This window comes from Gouania willdenowi, chromosome 12, assembly GCF_900634775.1.
Source record: "Gouania willdenowi chromosome 12, fGouWil2.1, whole genome shotgun sequence".
NCBI classification, from domain to species: Eukaryota; Metazoa; Chordata; class Actinopteri; order Blenniiformes; family Gobiesocidae; genus Gouania; species Gouania willdenowi.
The window spans coordinates 22,559,172-22,578,622 of NC_041055.1; the positions used below are offsets into that span (position 1 = coordinate 22,559,172).

A 19,451-nucleotide genomic window follows, 5' to 3' on the forward strand; every position below is an offset into this window, starting at 1 on the left:
TTAGTGCCACCTGAATAGATTTATTTCTATAGTTTTTATAATTTCTGGTCATCTCACACCTGGTGGGACCAAGACTGACCCTTGTATTTTCAATACATGTTCTAATCAAGATCATTTCTATCATCATTATTATGATAATGCTTTTAACTAAAAAATAAACGTTATAAATCCCCATATTTTAAACAAAGCGTCACTCCTTGTGCGCAGTTCCGTCACTGCCGGACCTTTTCTACATTAGCGTAATGTGCCTGTGTTAACACTGTGTTAAAGTAGTGAAGTGGTCTAAGGTGCTAGACTTAACGATTATTCCTTCTGCTGATGTAGGTTTGAATCCCACTTCTGACATTTTTTTGTCTTTCATTTTAACATATTTAACACGGCAAATTCCACCTTTAAAAATGCATATACAAAAAAAGAGAAACATTTTAGGGTATTTCCTGGGTTAGGGTTAGGGATAGGATAGTGTCAGAGTTAAGTGTAGGTTTAGGGTTAGGGCTAAAATAAAGTGACGGAACTATAGCTAGAAGGACACGGGTCCGGCAGTGACGGAACTACCGGCATTCAGCTTACTGCGCATGCATTCGCATGCGCACACAAAGTGCCGGAACAATAGTCAGGATTGCCTGAGGTCAATAGCAACAGCCTATTTTAAATTATTACATTTGTTCATTTTCCACTCTCCCTCTCTCTCTCTCAAGTACCCCCTGAGGTGCCATTGTGTACCTCTAGGGGTACACCTATCCCCATTTGAGAAACACTGATCTAGTTCAAAGCTAAAACTAATCGTGTAATGTTTTCTCTAAAAACTAACTTCAGTCCCCTTTTTCTTTAAAAACAAATTTTTTTTATCAAAACACTTTTTCAATGAGTCCACATTTTGTTTTTATGTCTTCTATGTCTCGTCAAATATTCCTCACACCAGCCAGTTTGTAACAACAACAACAACAACCACAACCACAACAACAACAACAACAACAACAACAACAACAACAACAACCTTCTTAATCAAACTGTAAGGCACTTCCTGATGGCCTTTGTTTGAGTAATACTATTTATCCAAAGGGATTACACACAGCATACCAGGACCAGTACATCACACCCCTGTTCCTCCTGCCATTTCCTGTTGATGCTTAGTCAGCTTCCACAGTTGCAAAGTTAGCTGCAGATTTTTATGAAGATAGTCGATACATCACACAACTTCACACGGTCATTATTAAAGATATACACTCATGCAAAGTGATGAGTGGTGTTTAGCCCATTCATAAAATCACAACCATCCACCGTGTAAATTTTGGTCCACATTTGGCACTTTCTGACACATTTTTCACAGAGTACAATTCAAACAATAGGGTTATCAATAACATATTCCAAAAAAGAACATTTCATATTCACATTACATAAACACATGTAAACTATATTTACCCATGTTCACCAATCACCACACACATGCTCTAATTGTGCCTAAAAAGAAAAGTGACAGTTGTCCCAATTCCTATGATTCACCAAGCTCCACAGTATCATCACCTCCGCAGAGTGAACAACTGTCATCTTGTACAGAACCCTGTGGAGCTACGACTTCAGAGGACGACTCGCATAAAGGCACAAAGATCTAGAATCCCAATTCACAATGAGGGTAACAAAAGAAAAAGTTAGACTTTCAACAATAACTTTGCAGTACTACAGCACCTGGAAACGTAATAAGTATCTTTACACAAACTTTGTTCACTTTTTGTCACGAAAATGCATTATATTGTACTTTAGGGTAGATTATATCATATTTTTTGAGCCTTTAAAGGGTACCTGCACTACTTATGCTTACAACATCAAGCATACACCTGCAATTCATTAAAATAAACACCTTAAAAATATTTATCCTCAACATTTTGATAAAAGCAGCCATTTTCATCTGCACTATTTTGCATTACCTCCCACTTTCCTTCTTTAAATTCTGGAGCAGTTGATGATCACGGCACAAAAGGCACAAAAGGCAAGGCAAATTTATTTGTATAGCGCATTTCATACACAAGGCAACTCAATGTGCTTTACATGATCAAAAAGTGTAAACATTCAACAGCTTAAAATCAATAAGAACATTAAAGTCGGCAACAAAAGAAAGAAAAAAAAAGTCAGCAATCAGCTACATTATCTACAAATGGGAACCACTCCTACTGTCGGAGGAGATGGAGAGGTTTTTATAGTGATTCAGAGGGTGAAGATTCCGCTGGACATGTGAGACGCTAACCTGACGGCACCTTCAATGCAATGCTGTTGCATAGCTACTACCAACAGCGATGCTAGAAAAAGAAAAGACAGTAGTTGGGTTTCCATTACCGATTTTCGCAAAATTAAAGCAATGTTTCTAAATGTTGACAAAGTATAATTGCGCTTTGAACATGTTTCCATTGAGCCTCGTAACTCCCGTGAAATCTCATCCCGCGAGACTTCGCAGCAGGAAGACAAACGCTCAGAACGTCCTTATAACACTCCCCATTCCTTTGTTGTTTCACGTCTAATGTGGCACTAATTATTTTTAAGTATAATACTAAGAAATGTCTGGGTCTCCTCTTCTGATTACACGTACCGCGCCATGTTTTTTCAGAGAGAAGTGGTCATGTGACCAGGTACCTCACATCATGTGACCGTGTACGTCACGTTCCGTGACATGTAATTGCGGAAAAGTGTTTTCTATTGCCCTTTTGCGAGACATTTCAATATTGAAACGTCTGAAATTCCTCCTCATGAAAGCGTAAAAACTCTTTTGCGATACTTGAGTGTTTTTTCGAAATTCTGGTGTTTCCATTACCAGTTTTTATTGTGCTATTTAGATTTTGCGCATTTCCGAGGGTAATGCAAACGTAGCTAGTGTTGACAGTTCCTTCCCTAGGAGTGGTTGTACTTGTGGCTGCTTATGAAGGAGTTATGATGAATGTTACTTAAATAAACATAAACTTTTGATAGAGCTTACAATTAAAGTTGCATAGCCTACAGATATCTTTGAAACTTTACCCTTAAATATTGTAAAATATATTGTGGGGGACAGTCGCTCCAGTGGTATCTGTCATTGTGTTCTTGGGCAAGACACTTCACCCACATTGCGGTGGCCGGAGGGACCTATGGCGCACTCTGGCAGCCTTGCTTCCATCAGTCTGCCCCAGGGCAGCTGTGGCTACAATGGTAGTTTACCACCATTAAGTTTGGAGTGAAAGGATAATGCCTTAGTTTTGTAAAGCGCTATACAAAATTCAATGCATTGTTATTGTTATTATTGTAAAATATTGGCTAAACCAAATTAAGCCCCATCATTACATGTGCTTTAAAGTTGATACTTAACTATAACAAATGCATTTGTTTCTGTAGACTAAAGGTCTGAACAGTGATGTGCCGTCAGGGTAGGCAAGGTAGGCAGTGCCTACCCAAGGGTGAATTGATATTTTGATTATTTAATTATAATTTTTTTTTTTTTTTTTTTTAAATTATCATATAATTATAAATTATTTATTTTTCCATTTACAATAGCCTACAGTACCTATAAGTTTGAAAGTGTCCGCATTTTGTGCGTTTCATAGCCCAAATTACTAAACAGCGCTATTTCCTGGAACAGCTGCAGTCTTTTTTTTTTTTTTTTTCGCTCTGCTGTAAGGCAGAGGGAGGCCACGCCCCCTCCCAAAGGCACGTTGCTTCTCTGCCTCCGTTCTCATTGCGTGATTTTACATATTTGCGCATGCGCAGTCAGGTCCCCCAGATGAAAACCATTTACGTAAAAAGGCAGTGTAGAGAACTGCCTTTGCACGTAACCGCGCTATGCTAAATGCTATACGTAAGTGCACAGTACATTAGCGAATTGATATCACGTGACCGCTGCTGCTACATTCTCTAGCTAGTGGGCGGGATAACACTACATGGTGGATGACAGCGCTAGAGACGATAGAGAAACTTTGTTTTGGGGAAAAACGACAGCTTTTAAAAGATGGAGACCAACACCTGAGCTACCAGACCTTCAGCTAAGGTAAGGTCAGAACATGTTTCATACTTTTCACAGTGAATGGTACAAAAGGAAGGATTGACTTTGTGGATGCTCCTCACTGAGGCTGTTCTAAGTTGACATTTTCTCAGTGTTTCTGTTTCTAACACAAACAACAGATGTGCTGTCGTGTCATGAGATAAATGTTGTTGGGAGAGTATATTAAATAATTGTTTATGTTTCTTTAATGGTGTTTATGATGTGGATTTTGTTAGATGGCTAAACACTTGTTCATGTGGATCTTATTGGCTTTTTTCTTTCTTATTATGAATTGTATATTTTGATAAGCGCATTGAGATGACTTTGTTGGAAATTGCTTTATACAAATAAAATTAATTTGAATTGAATTAACACTTGCCAGCAGAAACATATGAAATTGTCATTGGTGGTCTCGATTTGCAACGTGCCTACCCAACCCTAGTGGTCACGGCACATCACTGGGTCTGAATTATATAGTTATAAAAAAAGAAACTAAATGGTACAAATGAAAACAAAAACCTAAACTGCATCATGCTAGATATCCAGACAGATCAATAGCTAAATTAATCAACTAAAGAATATAAACATGCTCAAGTCAAGGTAGAGCTTTACATCCACCAAAAACACCCTTCATATTACAATGTACACCTTTGACTTCATTTGTCTTTTCCTCTTATTAAAGAAGTTATCTTTGCCACATCATGAAAGGAATTGGATTTGGGCTAAGTGCTGTTTGCTAACAACTGTAGTGCTAATGATTAGCCACAGCTACAGCCTAGTCTTTAGCTAACGACTAAAAACAGGTGGGAGACAACAGAGGATCCCACTGTGGTGTAATTGTTGTTCACAAACACCTGGAGCCTCCCTCCACTTTACTAGTCTCTCTGTGGTGAGATCTGCACAAACATTAGCAAGTGAAGAGCAAAACACCAAATGTTAGAATCCCTGAGATGTAAAACGTGTGAACAAAATGCTGAATTAGTTAACGAATGCATCTGTGAGCGTTTTATGTTGGTTTACCTACATTTACAGTAGATTGCCAGGTATGAACTGCGATGCCAGATTAATCTTTTCTTTACCCCTTATGTGAGTGTGAATCTGCAATTTAAAGAAACGTTGCCTAACCAAAAATCTGTAGCTGTAGATCTTGTTGGGTTCTTTCTTTCTTACTACGGACTCTATTTATTTATTTTTTTTGTTAAGTGCTTTGAGATTACTTTGTTGTAATTTGTGCTATATAAATAAAATTGAATTGAATTGAAATTACAGATTACCATGCAGATATCTGAGCATTTTAACATTAAAGGGAGTCAAAAAGCTAATGTATGGTTGACAAATGTGTCTGACTGGGAAATGTGGGAGATTAGCAAGAGAAGTATAGATGGACTAAAGGATGTGTCTCTTCAGTAATATGCCCAAAATCATATGGATGGAGTAGAAAACAAATCAGACAGTATCATGAGAGAGGCCAATGGCAAAAGACACATGCTTCATGACTTCAGAAGCAGACATCTCAACTTTCTGGGACACATTTCATGCAGGAAACAACTAGAACACCTCTACCGGAGGCGTAGAGACGAGAACAAGAAGAAGGCAAAGGCTGAAATATATTCAGTTTGCAACAATTGACTGGCTGTGGACAGGAATATATGTTGAAAATGTACCCTCAACACCAGAGATAGCACCTTGGTAAGGTACACCATTTGGGTTGCTTTGGAAACCAATTCATGGGCAAAAATAACATTTATTTATTTAGTTAAAATTTTCTTTTATGGTGCGTTCACACCAAACGCGACTTCAGCAACTATAGTCTTTGCTTTTTGCTCGATTCCTCGCTTCATCTACCCCAGTGACGTGATGGGGGAGAAACTATTTGCCGATTAGATGTAGCAACACAGCGTCTTAAAAAGTTCCAAATGAGCAATCCCCAGCAATTCAGATCACGCAAGTCGCGTTGCGTCGCTTGACTTGACAAATGTATTCTCGCTTCCAGAGATGCTGAAGTCGCGTTCGGTGTGAACGCATGCACCTTTAACATTCATGGGCACAGGCAGAGTAATCTAAACACTACTCCGAGCCAAAAGGTGGCAGTAGGTAGCACAACAATACCTTATATGATTTCGATTATTTTTAATGGAGTAATGTTGGAACTTTTCAAACACAAAAGGTGTGCAGTGGCTCAATAGTGCATAGAAACCCTGCTTAGTACAAAATATGTTGACTTAAATGTTTGTGATTTTAGTCAACTGAAACCAGACAAAAACAAAACTAGTTCTGTTGACCAAAATTACCAAAACTGTGTTTTTTAAATTAAGAAAAACAAGACATAGCCAAAGACTTGAAATAAATACTGTGAACATCAAAGTCTCCATAGTTGCCACTTAAAATAGAAGAGATATTTCCTTCTTTTTTATCCCAAGATTCACAATGAGCTTTTTTTTTGTCCAAAAGAAGACAATTCTTACAGGAAATGAGTGTGTTATAGTGTAGCCTAATAGTATTCCACATGCTGTGGTCGACTTATGCAGAAAATGTTCCATTTTTCCTGACTTTGACTTTGTTCATGCTGCTTGCCAACGAAAGGAAGCAGCTGCTGCTGCTGGCCCACAAAACAATGTCGACACTGTAACTACCTTGTTTGGTCTTTAAATGACAAAAATGTGTGTCATAACTCTCCAGCTGTGTGACTGTGTGTATGAGTGTGTATGCACGTTGAGAGATTAAACAAATACATCTCTGTCTGGGCTCTCGTCACACTTGGAGTTGTCTTGTTTGCATGCAAGCAGGGGCAAGTTGAGATTCAATAATGTGTCTAATGATAGTCTTCCCAGAAGTCCTTGCATCATAAATACCTTCAAAGCAGCAGGAAGTCCCTCAGTCAGCCAAAGCTACGAGGCAGAATGTCAGTCCATTCACAAATGGTGAGAATCAAGAGTGGAAACAGGAACTAGCATCCTGCTGATTTTCAACTTTGTTTGGTGGCACCGGGTTTTTACAGAGACATTACATAAAAGTGCAGCTGTGCCCACAAAGAAGCATGTAGTAAAACACATCAGTGTGTTCAGAGAAGTGCACCAATAATAAAGCAGAAGATGATGTATAAGTGCCTGAGACAAAAAGCTTAAAAAATGCATTACATTTGTTACCTTGACGTGAGGATAGTAAACCAGATAATCCGTACTGAGGTAAACTATGAATAGCCTGATGCATCACCTCCATGCCTCATTCACACGCCTGCAGATCTAGAAAATGAGGCTTTCCAGAGTGGGTCCCAACGTCCCGGCCCCCCTGGGTTAGTGTGCACAGGAGCTCCTGAGTGAAGGAGCGTTGCTGAGTTTGTGGCCTGGCTCAGAATGAGTGAGTGAGCACAGCTTAGAGGGTGTGAAAGAGAAAGGGTGGGAGGGTAGTGAGGTGAAGTTTGAAGAGGGGGTTGGCCAGCACACACATTCACATACCTCTCCTAAGCACTGTAATGTGAACAATGAACCGATCTCACCAAAGGTTTGGGCTAAAAAAAAAGGCCTTGGCCTGAATCAGGCCACGACCCCATCAGCAAACATGAAATCCCCCCATTCACAGTGCACTGAGGTTTCCTGTTACAACTTTATTTGTGAGGATAACAATGATGTCAGCACAGTGACCTATTGCATTAGGAGTAGGTATGTCAGTCGGTCAGAATGGCAGTTGACAACCTTATTGCTATTCAGTGGTACATAAAGAATGCTTCTCCAGTCACTACTGTAATGTAATTTTACTGTTTTTTTTTCTTTACAATATGCTACAATAACAGATTACCCCTGATAATAGAGTTGATGTAGCAAATGTTTGCCCTATAAACATGTGTGTTAAAACACACATTTTTCATAATCGTCAACATAAAAAATAATAATTAGGGCATGTTTCACACCTGATGCTAAAAACAGTGATCATGCTAAGTAGAAACTGAGTGTTACTGTATATTTGGACATATTTTTGCATAGGTTTTTGTCCAAAGTCCAAAAACATGCATGTTAGATCCGTTGGAGTTTCTCAGAAAGCCTGTAGAGATTTTTAACGTCAGTTGTTGATAAGACATGTTATTCTGATATAGAGGACTGCCAAGAGCCTTTAAAATCATTAGGCAAGGTAAAATAGATACAGTAGATACTCCAATATGGCGTAAAATAAACATTTTTAATGCACAAGCTGTGCCATATGGCTCAAAAAGACTAGAAAGGTGTTTCTCAAACTGGTGGTTTGTTTGCTAACCATAATTTGGGGGTCTACAAATAAATATGAAAACATTCAATTTAAGGTGCATCAATTAAAAATGCATAATTACAATTTTGCTGCACTTATTTAATTTCCCCAATAAGTTAAAAACACCATGATGACTATCATACTATTGCTTTACAAGTTAAAACTTAGTTTTTAGATTTTCCAAAACCTCATCAGTTATTGTCATGCTGCAGGGGCCTCATTTATAAAGCAATGTATATGATCAATATACTAAAGGTGCATGTGTTGAAAATCGGAAAAATGTGCTGTGCCAAAAAATATCTATAAAATAAATATTTAAAAATATAAATATTTACAAAACCGTGCACACGCATATGCAAGCACTTTCCCTTCATAAATCATAATGCACCCAAAGGTGTGTGAAGGTGGGTTCACTTCATATCTTGCTCTCTGGACACCCACAGTCTACCATACATGTGCATGAATAGTTTTTGCATCTTCTGTCTTCTGACAGAAAGCACATTATGCTCCATCGTGGCAGAAAAGACAGAACAAAGTAGAGGTTCTTGTGAATGTTGGAGGGCAGACTGCTGTGCGTCAGAATAAATGAATCACGAGTTGAACCTGGCCACCGTGCACCAAATCTGTCAGATTGTAGATTGATTGTGCACACTTTTACAACATAGGTCTACCTGCATTCATTTTCACTCGACTCCTTAATAGAAACACATTTTCATACATGGACCTAATAGCTCAGGAAGGGAACACATCTACAGGTATATCAGAGCAGGCTTTGGCATTTATGATCACACGGATCTATAACTCTGATATGTGAGGACATTAAATGTGAGATGAATCTGACTTCAATTCACCACCACAACCCTGGCGTCGTCGTTTCCCCATGTGCCAGGATCAAGGTGAACGGAGTGGTGCGCATGTTCTCAGGCTACATTTATTTATATAAATCACAAACTTTGCGTGAAAAGTGTTGTCTGCATCTTTCGGGCCCTGTTTTCTGTGTATGCAGTGGTTATAAATGAGGCCCCAGGTGTGCAGCTCATATCTACACACATACCTATTACGGGTGTCCTGTTTCCTTTCACCCCTGTTGAGGTATCAATGGCTAATTTTCCACCGCTGTCACGGTGGTCCCTGCGTGTCAATAGATATAATCTTGAGACAGACACCACAACACCAGCCTCCACCTGAGTCTCCAAAGACTTTGTCTGGTGGAGAACACAGAGTCCATAGAACTACTATAGCTATCCATTACCATCTGATTCTGAATGAGTAACTAAGTGAATGAGAGCTGGGAGGTCAAAGGGGACGGGGATTGTTTCGCTCTACTGTCCTTCAACAGGCACCCAGAGGGAAGTGGGTTTAAGATTATGGATAATGGCCAGATCAACTTTAAATTGTCCGTACTCATTGGTTGTGAGTTTAGGATGACGGATGATGACCGTTCCCACTGAAGCATGCTGTACTTCCAAGTTTCCCAAGATGCATTTCAAACCTATGACAAAAACCGGAAGCACACTGAGGCTAAATATCGTCGTTGATTCTCCACCTTCTGAGAAAGTATTTTAAGTGAGAAAGTGACCATGTAGAATATTAACATGTGGTCACTTGATCCAAAAAACTTGCGTAAACACATTTCATGCCAACATTTCAAAGATTTCCAGAGACCCGCCACTGCTAAAACTTCGGGTTAATTTCAAAACATGACTTATTGTGTAAATCACCTACTAATATAGATGTAGATATCATACTACCTCCAAATACACAAATTCAATGAAACTGCACATTATTTCCAGGGCTCACAGTTTTCCCATACATATATCACATGATGGCAGTCATTTTTAACTAAAAATTGTTGCCAGTACCGGTACTCTCAATTTGACCAAAATCCTACAATTTTGTTCAAATCATTCCCCCAAAGTTTCCCCGAACTACATAAAAATTGGTCGCAAAATCAAGGAAATGTAGGGTTCCTGCAGTGACTGATATGATATCTGTCACTTATTGCTTGGATATTGTCAGTGCCTTGCATACTTTAAATACTATTAAACACGGAAGTGCAAACTAGTGCACAAGAAAGGTAAAAGTGCTCGTTTTAGCGCTTATAATCTGCAGCCCATTTAAGATTAAATTCAAAGACACTAATAGGTTTTTTCAGAAAAAGCCTTTTTTCTCAGCTTTTTGTCACAAACTGGCGACTTGTGTGAAACTTGCCTCTATTCAACTGCTGATTACGGAGGAACGAAACAAGCTAGAAACAAAATTATTTTTTCTGATGAAACTAGAGAATCTAATCTTTCAGAATCTGGTTTGTCATAGTACACAATATTCTGTGGGTTTTAAAAAAAAATCTGTGAAAATCATCTAAAACGCCTGGCAATATGGGGTTGGCTGAATGAGTTCAGAAACGCCAAGTGGGCAACATTGGGCTAAACTCATTGTCTTGCCTATACATAAAATACACTATTATTGAATCTTTCTCCATGAACTCATATATGTCTTTTTGAGCCATTTTACACTGAGAAAGTGAAGAACATCTGTGAAATACAGCTGTGGAAGAAAGGGAGTAGAATTTTAATGATTTGTCAAAATAACAAGCAAGACATCAGCGGCAGTAGCATTAGCTCAGTCCGTTCATGGAGGTCAAGTGTCTTCATCCTGATCTCAAGCCAATTAAATGAAGAGCTATGTGTGTGTGTCCTGCCAAGGCTGCTGTAAATATCCCATTATGTAAGGGGAATCAATTTCAACATCCGAAAAATAAAACAACACATAGACATGACGCAAAGCCCAGAGCTTGTGACACGACTTGGCAAGTCATCTGTAAAGACATTAGACTAACATAGTGGCACAGTGAGAGTATGATGACACAACTGCTGCTTTTATTAGCCTGTGGGTGAAGTTAACAAAAGAATGATATTACTACTGCCATGATGAGAAGAAAAGAGATGATTTCAAGCAAACTGTATCCATATTTTTTTTTTTTTACTTTAAGCTACTTTAAAATCTACCAAACTTTAGGGCTCCATTCCTTGTGAAATAGGATCCACAGGCAGCCCCCAGGGCAAGATGCACAAGTCAAACGTCTTTAAAAAGAGTTTTCTTTAGGCCTTTTGGCTTACAGGAGTGTGAAGTGCAAATGATTTGCAGGAGTTTTCCTAACACATGTGAAAAGACCAGTGTAATCCTTTGATATGTGGCTTTGTTTTAACTTTGTAAAAAAAAAAAAAGGCAATAACAGACAGCTGTCAGTAGAAGTCAGAGAGGACATTTATGGGGCCCCTCAGCTACCGCACGGAAACCACAATCGTCCCAGTGAGCTTATTTATTTCAGTGTTGACGGGCAGTAAAAGGCAAGATAGACTCTTGTCTATACCTCCAGATATCTTTGGAGTATTCATAACAACACTCAAAGGACTGTTAAAATACCAAAATTCCACGGAGTTTGTTTTTTAAAACGTTATTGGGTTTGGTGCCTACTGAGTGATCAACATCCAACTAAATCATCTGGAGTGTTGTATGTAGTTAAACTTTCTGATGGGTTGCTGAATCAAAGGAGTTAGATAAATGTAAATGTAAAAGTCGCTTAACATAATTCTGCTTTAAAAATAATAGTGTAGGCCTCATAGATCTATGAATTGAACATAGTTTACTCCAAAAACAAAGGAAAAAGCTTGAGACCGGCACATAGCAGTACTTTTATATATATTAGGAAACAAAAGTAGAACAAAAATGGTGTGTTAAGTGAATAATTGTCCGTGAATGGCGGTGAAACAAGAAATCCCGGGAAGAATGAAATGAAAACACTTCTATGCATCAGTTTACGGCGCTTCATATCCCACGATGCAATGCGCAAAAATGTCAAGAAACGGAGTGTTTAGGGTGACGATGAAACAAACTTTCAAGTGGCTATTTCAGCCTTTATTTTTTCTTAGTATTTATTTTTGTAGAAACTAATGGAATCTCTAAGTATATACTTTAAAAACATAAAACGTTGCAGTTCCAAACACAAAACAAAGTATAAAAGAAGAAAAGAGTCAAAAAACATGATTTCATTGCAAGAAAAATAGCAAATCAACTTCTGCATGCACGAATGTCGATGACCGTCCCATAAAGATACGGTAAAGAATACTTTTAAGTGAAAGTGCTAAAAGAAGTACTTATACACAATAGTTACATTACATTTCCAACACTGGCTGTGTCTTTTTTATATCTCTGTCAGTGCGAGTTCATTCTGTCTGTGTGAAGATGTATTCATTTTCACAGTTATGTAAACATATCTCATAATGACTGATCTCCAGGCCAACAAGCGTATCGTGCTCTCAGTGCTGTGAGATTATAAATCTGTGTGAATTGAATGTCATCGTCCTGTATGTGCTGATTCAAGGATACAGCAACGTATCTCACAAGATGTGTCATGACTGATAACTGTGGCGGTTGTGATTTACCTAAAGGAGACTGTCAGAGCTGAACTGCACTCAAACACAATGGCTACGTATACGCGGAAGCTTTCATTCCTCTTTAAAGCAGAATAAAAATGAATTCCTCTTTAACCTGACCTTGTAAACACTTAATTCCTAATGCTAATTTAATTACGAATGAAACTTTATTCCGAATTAAGTGGCTGGTTTATTCCATTATTAATTCCGAATTAAATAATTCCTCTTTCTTGTTACTGTTAACAACACTTAATTCTGCTTTAAGTTAATTCCAGTCGTTTTGCGCAAGTGCGACTTGCGGCAATGACGCGCTGGGTGACGACATAATCCCGGAATAGAGCCGACACTGTTTAATAAGAGCCTTAAAAGACATGGACATCATGAAAAAAGGGGACGGATGGAGTAGGGCTGGGCGATATGGCCTTTTATAAATACCGCGATATTTTTAGGCCCTGTCACGATACACGATATATATCTCGATATTTTGCATTACCCTTGAATTAACACTTTGATGCACAAAATCACACCAGTATGGTGATTCTATATGTCTACATTAAAACATTCTTAATCATACTGCATTAATATATGCCAATTTTAAACTTTCATGCAAAAAAGGGGATATCACAACTAAGTCAAAGTTGACATAACTGTATTTATTAAACAGTGAGTGGCTCAAACATAAAATTGTCAACAGAAAGTGCACGTTCTGTGCAAAATTGTCACAGAGACATTTCAAAACAAGACATTAGTGCAGGATGCAACTCACATGGCATTTCAAAACACAAAATTAAAGTGCACTTTTTGTACATAATGCCACTACAATATTTTAAAACAAATAGTGCCCTTTTGTGCATGTTGTCATTAGGATATTTAAAAAAAAAAAAAAAAAAAAGTCCGCAAGTTTAACGGTATGGTCATTTTCGACACCGCACAGACTACAAGCTGCGATATATCGAGTATATTCGATATATCGCCCAGCCCTACCTGGGATGCTAATATTACCTGCTGGAAACCTACATATGTATATTCATGTTATAACATGTTGTTATAGCCTCTTTTTCTTTCTTTTCAATTCTCAAACTTGGAAATGAAACAGCCACAAATTTCCTTACAGGAGGAAATCTCCCCTTTCCTTTACCAGAGTAGTAAAATAAGGAGTGGGCCTAACAAAATAACTGCTGCATTGCTCAGTAATACCTTCTAATATCAGCTTTCAGCACCATGGAGGGCTTCAGGCTAGATGCACACCTGCACCTCCTGTCGTCAAAATTGGTGGGTTGAGTCAGCTTAGCCTCAAAAAACCCTTTGAACCTTTCAGACAGAGCAAGAATCACCTGACTTCTTGTTGTCAATGACAACCACTTTTACAAAGGCTATATTTTGCTTGCGAGCGCCATCCTTTTATGCCAGTATAACTTAAGTAATCTCTGTTTGTAGGCTTTCAATCAGCTATTTCAATAGATACAAGGCGCCATTTGTAGGAAAACTAATTTTAACAGGAAGTTGAAATAAATGGGACATGGTTCAATAATTAACCTGTGTGAACTTGTCAAACATACACTTTTTTTTTTTCTCACCACATGACAATGAGGCTGTGCATTATACATGAACATACTTACTCCCGGTGTTTATATGTAGGGCAACTGAACTAGAATATTCTTCCTAAAGAGCAGATAGTAAAGCTACTCTATATGTTAGTGTCACTGAGATAAATGTGTTTTGTGCAGATGTGAAAGTAACAGATTACAAATATTCACGTTACTGTAATTGAGTTGCTTTAATCAGTACTTGTAATATACTTTTTAAGTATATTCTAAATATATTCTAAATCAGTAACTTTGCTTGTACTAAATTAGGTTTTAAAAGAAGTAAAGTCATTAGTTACATTTCTACACCCAACATTACTGAGTAAATTATTATTTTTTGTTTTAAAATGATCAACGGACATTGTGAAACTACAAAAGAATGAAATAACCAGACAACAATTGAACGCATCACATCATAGCAAACCAATCAGATTACACGTAATGCACGGTGCAAAAACAGCATTGAATGCTAGTTAATTTCTCAGTTTTAGAGTTCATAAATGTAGCTACACTTAGTGCACACACTGGGCATTTTTTTACATTTAAAAAAAACATTGAATTAATTGGTGTTATTTTATTTTAAAAATAATTGTACATTATGACAAACCTTTTATTTTATACAGATGCCTTTGTGGAAAATAAATGAAATTCCAATTGTACAGAGTATAATTTGAGTATAATTTCAATCAAGTAACAGTATTTCTACTTGAGTAGGATATATCAGTACTCTTTACACATCTGGGTTTGTGTTTCCTGCAGCAGTTGTGATCAGAATATCTGTGTAAAATCAACTTTATTTTTAATAATAATAATATTTTAATCCAAATATTCTACGAGCAGCACATTTTCCACATTCAGTCCTTGCTTTTAATAAAAATGAATATTTAGTAACTATTCTTTTATGATAGTTTCTGAATGTTACGCTCTTGTATATAGTAAAACACTTCTATTTTTTTTTCCTTCTTAGTGTGTCCTCCCCCCCCCCATCCGATGGTTCACATTTTCACAGGAGAGCGGCTTCTTCAGGATAGATTTACAGTTATGAATTCAGGGCTGTGTTCTGTTTTCTGCCTCCAGCAAACCAAGCAAAGTGAAATTCGATCCAGCCATAAGTCTCCTCTTTTACCAAGCATGATTTACCTGAGCTCGAAGTGCAACCAGCTGGAGTGACCTGTTGCTCAAACGCTTACAGGCATTTTCTGTGTTGTTGTTGTTGTTTTAGCCTTATCAAAGAAAGCATATGGGTATCATTCATATGTGCCATGTGTGTATAAGTAAATGCTATGACACTAATACATAACATAAAATTAGTTTAATACTTATTTCTAAACAAAATACTGTTGTGAAGTAGTAATTGTTAAATGTGTGTGGTCATTTTAAACAATAGTGGTTAAAAATGTTCTTTTAAAATATAAATAATGAAATATTTGATAAGTATTTGGCTTTTAAAATGCACTAAAATTGCTCCATAACCACGTCAACAGCATGTAACCTGAACATATAGTTGCTCAAGGTTAAATACATGAAATTCGGGTCTTTAACAAGGTCATATTTTTCATGGTTGGCTTTCAGGAAATACCTGAACGCACGCCACAAACAGGAAATGCAAAATTGCAAAGCATTATGATCTATGGAGTGTTTTTGACAATTGAGGGTATAGCTTGTGGTTACATTTTTATTTACACGTTGGTCGTTTATAAATGTGAAATATGTCATATGTAATATGAATGTAATGTTTGAGACGCCTCAGTGATTACTGTTAGACACACTATTGGCAACTTTGAGGCTAGGCCTTAGTGAACAAGCAAAAGATCACTTGTCTCATCATTTAATTTATAGTTCATGTAAAAAGGATAATCTGATCTCATAGTGTGAAACCATTGGATCCAACTGAAAATGGAAGTAGTTGACATGATGACTGTTGCTCAGTAGTTGAAAGCTTTTCAGATAATTGTCAAATAGAATTGCAAATAACGTTTTTTAACTAATTATTAGAACATAAATCTTCCTATGACAAAAGATTTCATTCATTTTTTCAGTGTTTAAAAGAAAATAAAATAAAATTATGCAAATAACTGGATTGGAAAATAATATCTGAATTAAAACTGTGTTTTAATTCAAATGTTGATTCAAAATGCTGGCATAAGTGTAAACAATGCTATGTTACGAGTGAAAAAACTCACAGTTGAGAGACGAATGTGTATCTCATATGCAACTTTAATTATGGTAAATCTAAATTAAGAAAACGAAAGAAATCAACATTTCTAATGCAGTGGAAACAGTGATTAAACAATAAAATAAAAAATCAGTGCACACGAGATGCATTTGTGATAGTTCCCATAATTACTTTGCAAATAGACAAACCTGAGTTGGAGTTGAGATCCATGGAGAGCAGATAAAGGTGTTCCCCCTTCTCAGCTGAAGGTTGAAGGAGAAAAATCCACGCTCTCATTGACCGGCGGGCTCAAAGTGCCACTTCATCATCTGTTCTGGATCTAGAGCCTTCTACTTCTACTCAAATACTCCCCAGTATGCATCCTATTCTCCTCTCCTTTCTTTACCTCTACTCCAACTCTTCCTTTTACAACTTCATTTTGTCAAGCCAAAGGCAGGTCAAATGTGTCACACTAATCAGCTGCACTTCTAGGGGGCATCAGTCTACCCAGGAGACTATTACTTCCCCCGCTACACTACAACAACTAGAACAGGTGAAAGAGAAGATGAAAGATAACAAACAATACATACGAAAGACGTAAAAAGCAAGCTGAAGGCAAGATGGCATGGCTGTTCCTCTCAGAAGGAAGTCATACGAGTGGGGTGGGAGCTCGTGGTGGAGGGAGGTGGGGTCCATCGTAAATCAAGCAGCCCTCCCCAAAGTGGGGACCTGTAAATCTGGCCTACGGAGAGTGGGCACTCAGCCAAATGACTAATCCACACTGCTCTATAAATACTGCCGTGCAGGGTCGGAAAGGGTGCTGCTACCGGTGGCCAAGAAACCCAGGGACACTTTGGTTTCTACTTCCAGAAGGAAGCTCTTCAACACCATTCTTACCTTTATTTTGACCTCACACAGATCAAAAGGTTGAACCAGGAGACATTTGTATCTATTAAACGCTATCATTCAACCTCCTACAGATAGAAGATTACCGTACATTCATGTCCAGCTTGATCTGTTGATTTAAGAGCGTTGTGGAAAAAGCTAAATATTTACCCAGACAAAACCAGTTTACATTCCACCGATTTGGAAAACCAAAGAGAAAACGTGCAGCTAGAGTCAAAACGAGCCCAGCTGATGAGAAGGCCCACATGTGCCCTCAATGACTCCTGGCACACCCCATTCATGCAGGGGTCGAGGTTAGAGTAGGGGGCAGATAGTGGAGATTGGTATGTGACATGTCACATACCGATCTCCGCAATAAGGCTGTTATGTAAGAATCTGCGCTTCCTGTCCAGATCTTTTTAGATGGCTTGGCCAGCTTTCAGGTCTCAGTACGTCTCTTGCTGAGGATCCCACTACTGTAGACTCCCACTGAGATATACTGGATCGACTCAGGGACACCAGAAAGGCAAAAATAAAACGTCCGATCTCCAAAATGTGAAAGGTTTCTCGCTATGTTACTGCCTCGCTTTAGTTATTGAGCAGTAGTTCTCTTTATACAAACACATTTGACGACGTACAGTACACATTTTTACTTACTATACAAACTATTTGTATTTGTTTGTTAGGCCCTACAGACACAACTTTCTACCGCTGTATAATTTATCATCTCTACGTTGAGAAAAGACAGAAGCTAATGGAGTATGTAGTAATGCAGTATGTAGTGTTACATGATCCCCCTTTACAATGTAATAATAGAAAACTGGCAAAACTGCGTGCTCATAAGTACTATGGCCTCTTGTGTTGGTTTTCCCATTTAGCGCTTGATAAATTGTGAATTGGTGACAAATGGCTGTCATAACTCAGCTGTACCACTTGGGAGACAAAGTGAGTCGCAGTGGGCTTTGGTTTTCATCAGTAAAACACGAAACATGAGCCATTGTGCTGTCACAAACAAACACAAGTGGGCACAACTGCCGATCCAAGTAAAGCAACAGATACGGGCGACATATAAAATCATAAATCATCCACGTAGAGGCTATACTGCACCAAAAAGGTTGAGTATTAACCCCCATAGCTAAGACATGTCTACTACATAGCACAACAGAGACAGACAATTTGAGGTCCCAAATAGAGCTGCTATTTTCAAGTGCTTTGGGGCAACTTTGGTATACAAATCAAATCCATTTAATTATCATATGATTTCATTATAAAGGCTATAATTGGATAGTGCATAATGTTACACAGAGCAGGAGCAAGAGCAAGACCCAAGCTATTCATAGAATATATGAAGTGTCTAATGTTTCGGACCCAGACCTCAGACAAATCTGACTATTGTTCCGGCACTTCCTGTGCGCATGCGCCGAGGGTGTTTCCTTCTGCTGATGTGGGTTTGAATCCCTCTTCTGATATATATATATATATATATATATATATATTTTTTTTATTTTTTATTTTTACTTTTTTTTTCATATTTAACACGGCAAATTCCACCTTTAAAAATACATATACAAAAAAAAGGAACATTTTAGGGTATTTCCTGGGTTAGGGTTAGGGCTAAAATAAAACTATAGCTAGAAGGACATGGGTCCAACAGTGACGAAACTACCGGCATTTGGCTTACTGCGCATGCGGACGCATGTGCACAGGAAGTGCTGGTGTTGTGTAGAATAAAGTAATAGTATAGTCAGGATTGTCTGAGGTCCAGGGTCCGCACCAATAGCAACAGCCTAGAATATATAATAAGTAATAATGCAAATGTTGCAATACCAAAACCTGACTGTTTTCTGCTCTTAACCAGATTGAATTTTTAAAATAACAAAAGTCAAATAAATAAATAAATTAAAAAAACAGTCTTAAAATGTCCATGTGCCCTATGTCCAAATTAATTTAACAGCACTTTTTGAAGTATGGATTAAAAGTAACAAGTTCTCAGGTGGTGAAGGAAGTGCTAGCTTCTTTGCTAAGCTAGCAGGCTAACGCTAATTAGCTTGGAATAATCCAATAAATGCACAAAAAGGCTACAAAATTTGCTACATTTTGTGCATTACTGCTCCATTCAAGTGACTCATATAAATCTATGGAATTTTAAA

At 37.9% G+C, this 19,451-nt stretch overlaps 1 protein-coding gene across 3 annotated transcripts in view; it reads right to left on the bottom strand.

Annotated features, from left to right (window-relative positions):
• The window catches only part of arhgap24 (Rho GTPase activating protein 24), a 73,759-nt gene that overhangs the window by 19,004 nt on the left and 35,304 nt on the right, over window positions 1-19,451 (bottom strand). Inside the window, exon 1 of one of the 3 annotated variants that reach the window (XM_028463009.1) lies at window positions 16,626-17,083. The exons of 1 other annotated variant lie outside the window; for it this stretch is intronic. In XM_028463009.1, coding sequence (XP_028318810.1) covers window positions 16,626-16,713 — 88 coding nt within the window. In that variant the 5' untranslated portion in view covers window positions 16,714-17,083. Of the gene's footprint in view, window positions 1-7,146; window positions 7,338-16,625; window positions 17,084-19,451 lie in introns of those variants that run through there. One more of the 3 variants, XM_028463010.1, reaches the window with a different exon arrangement.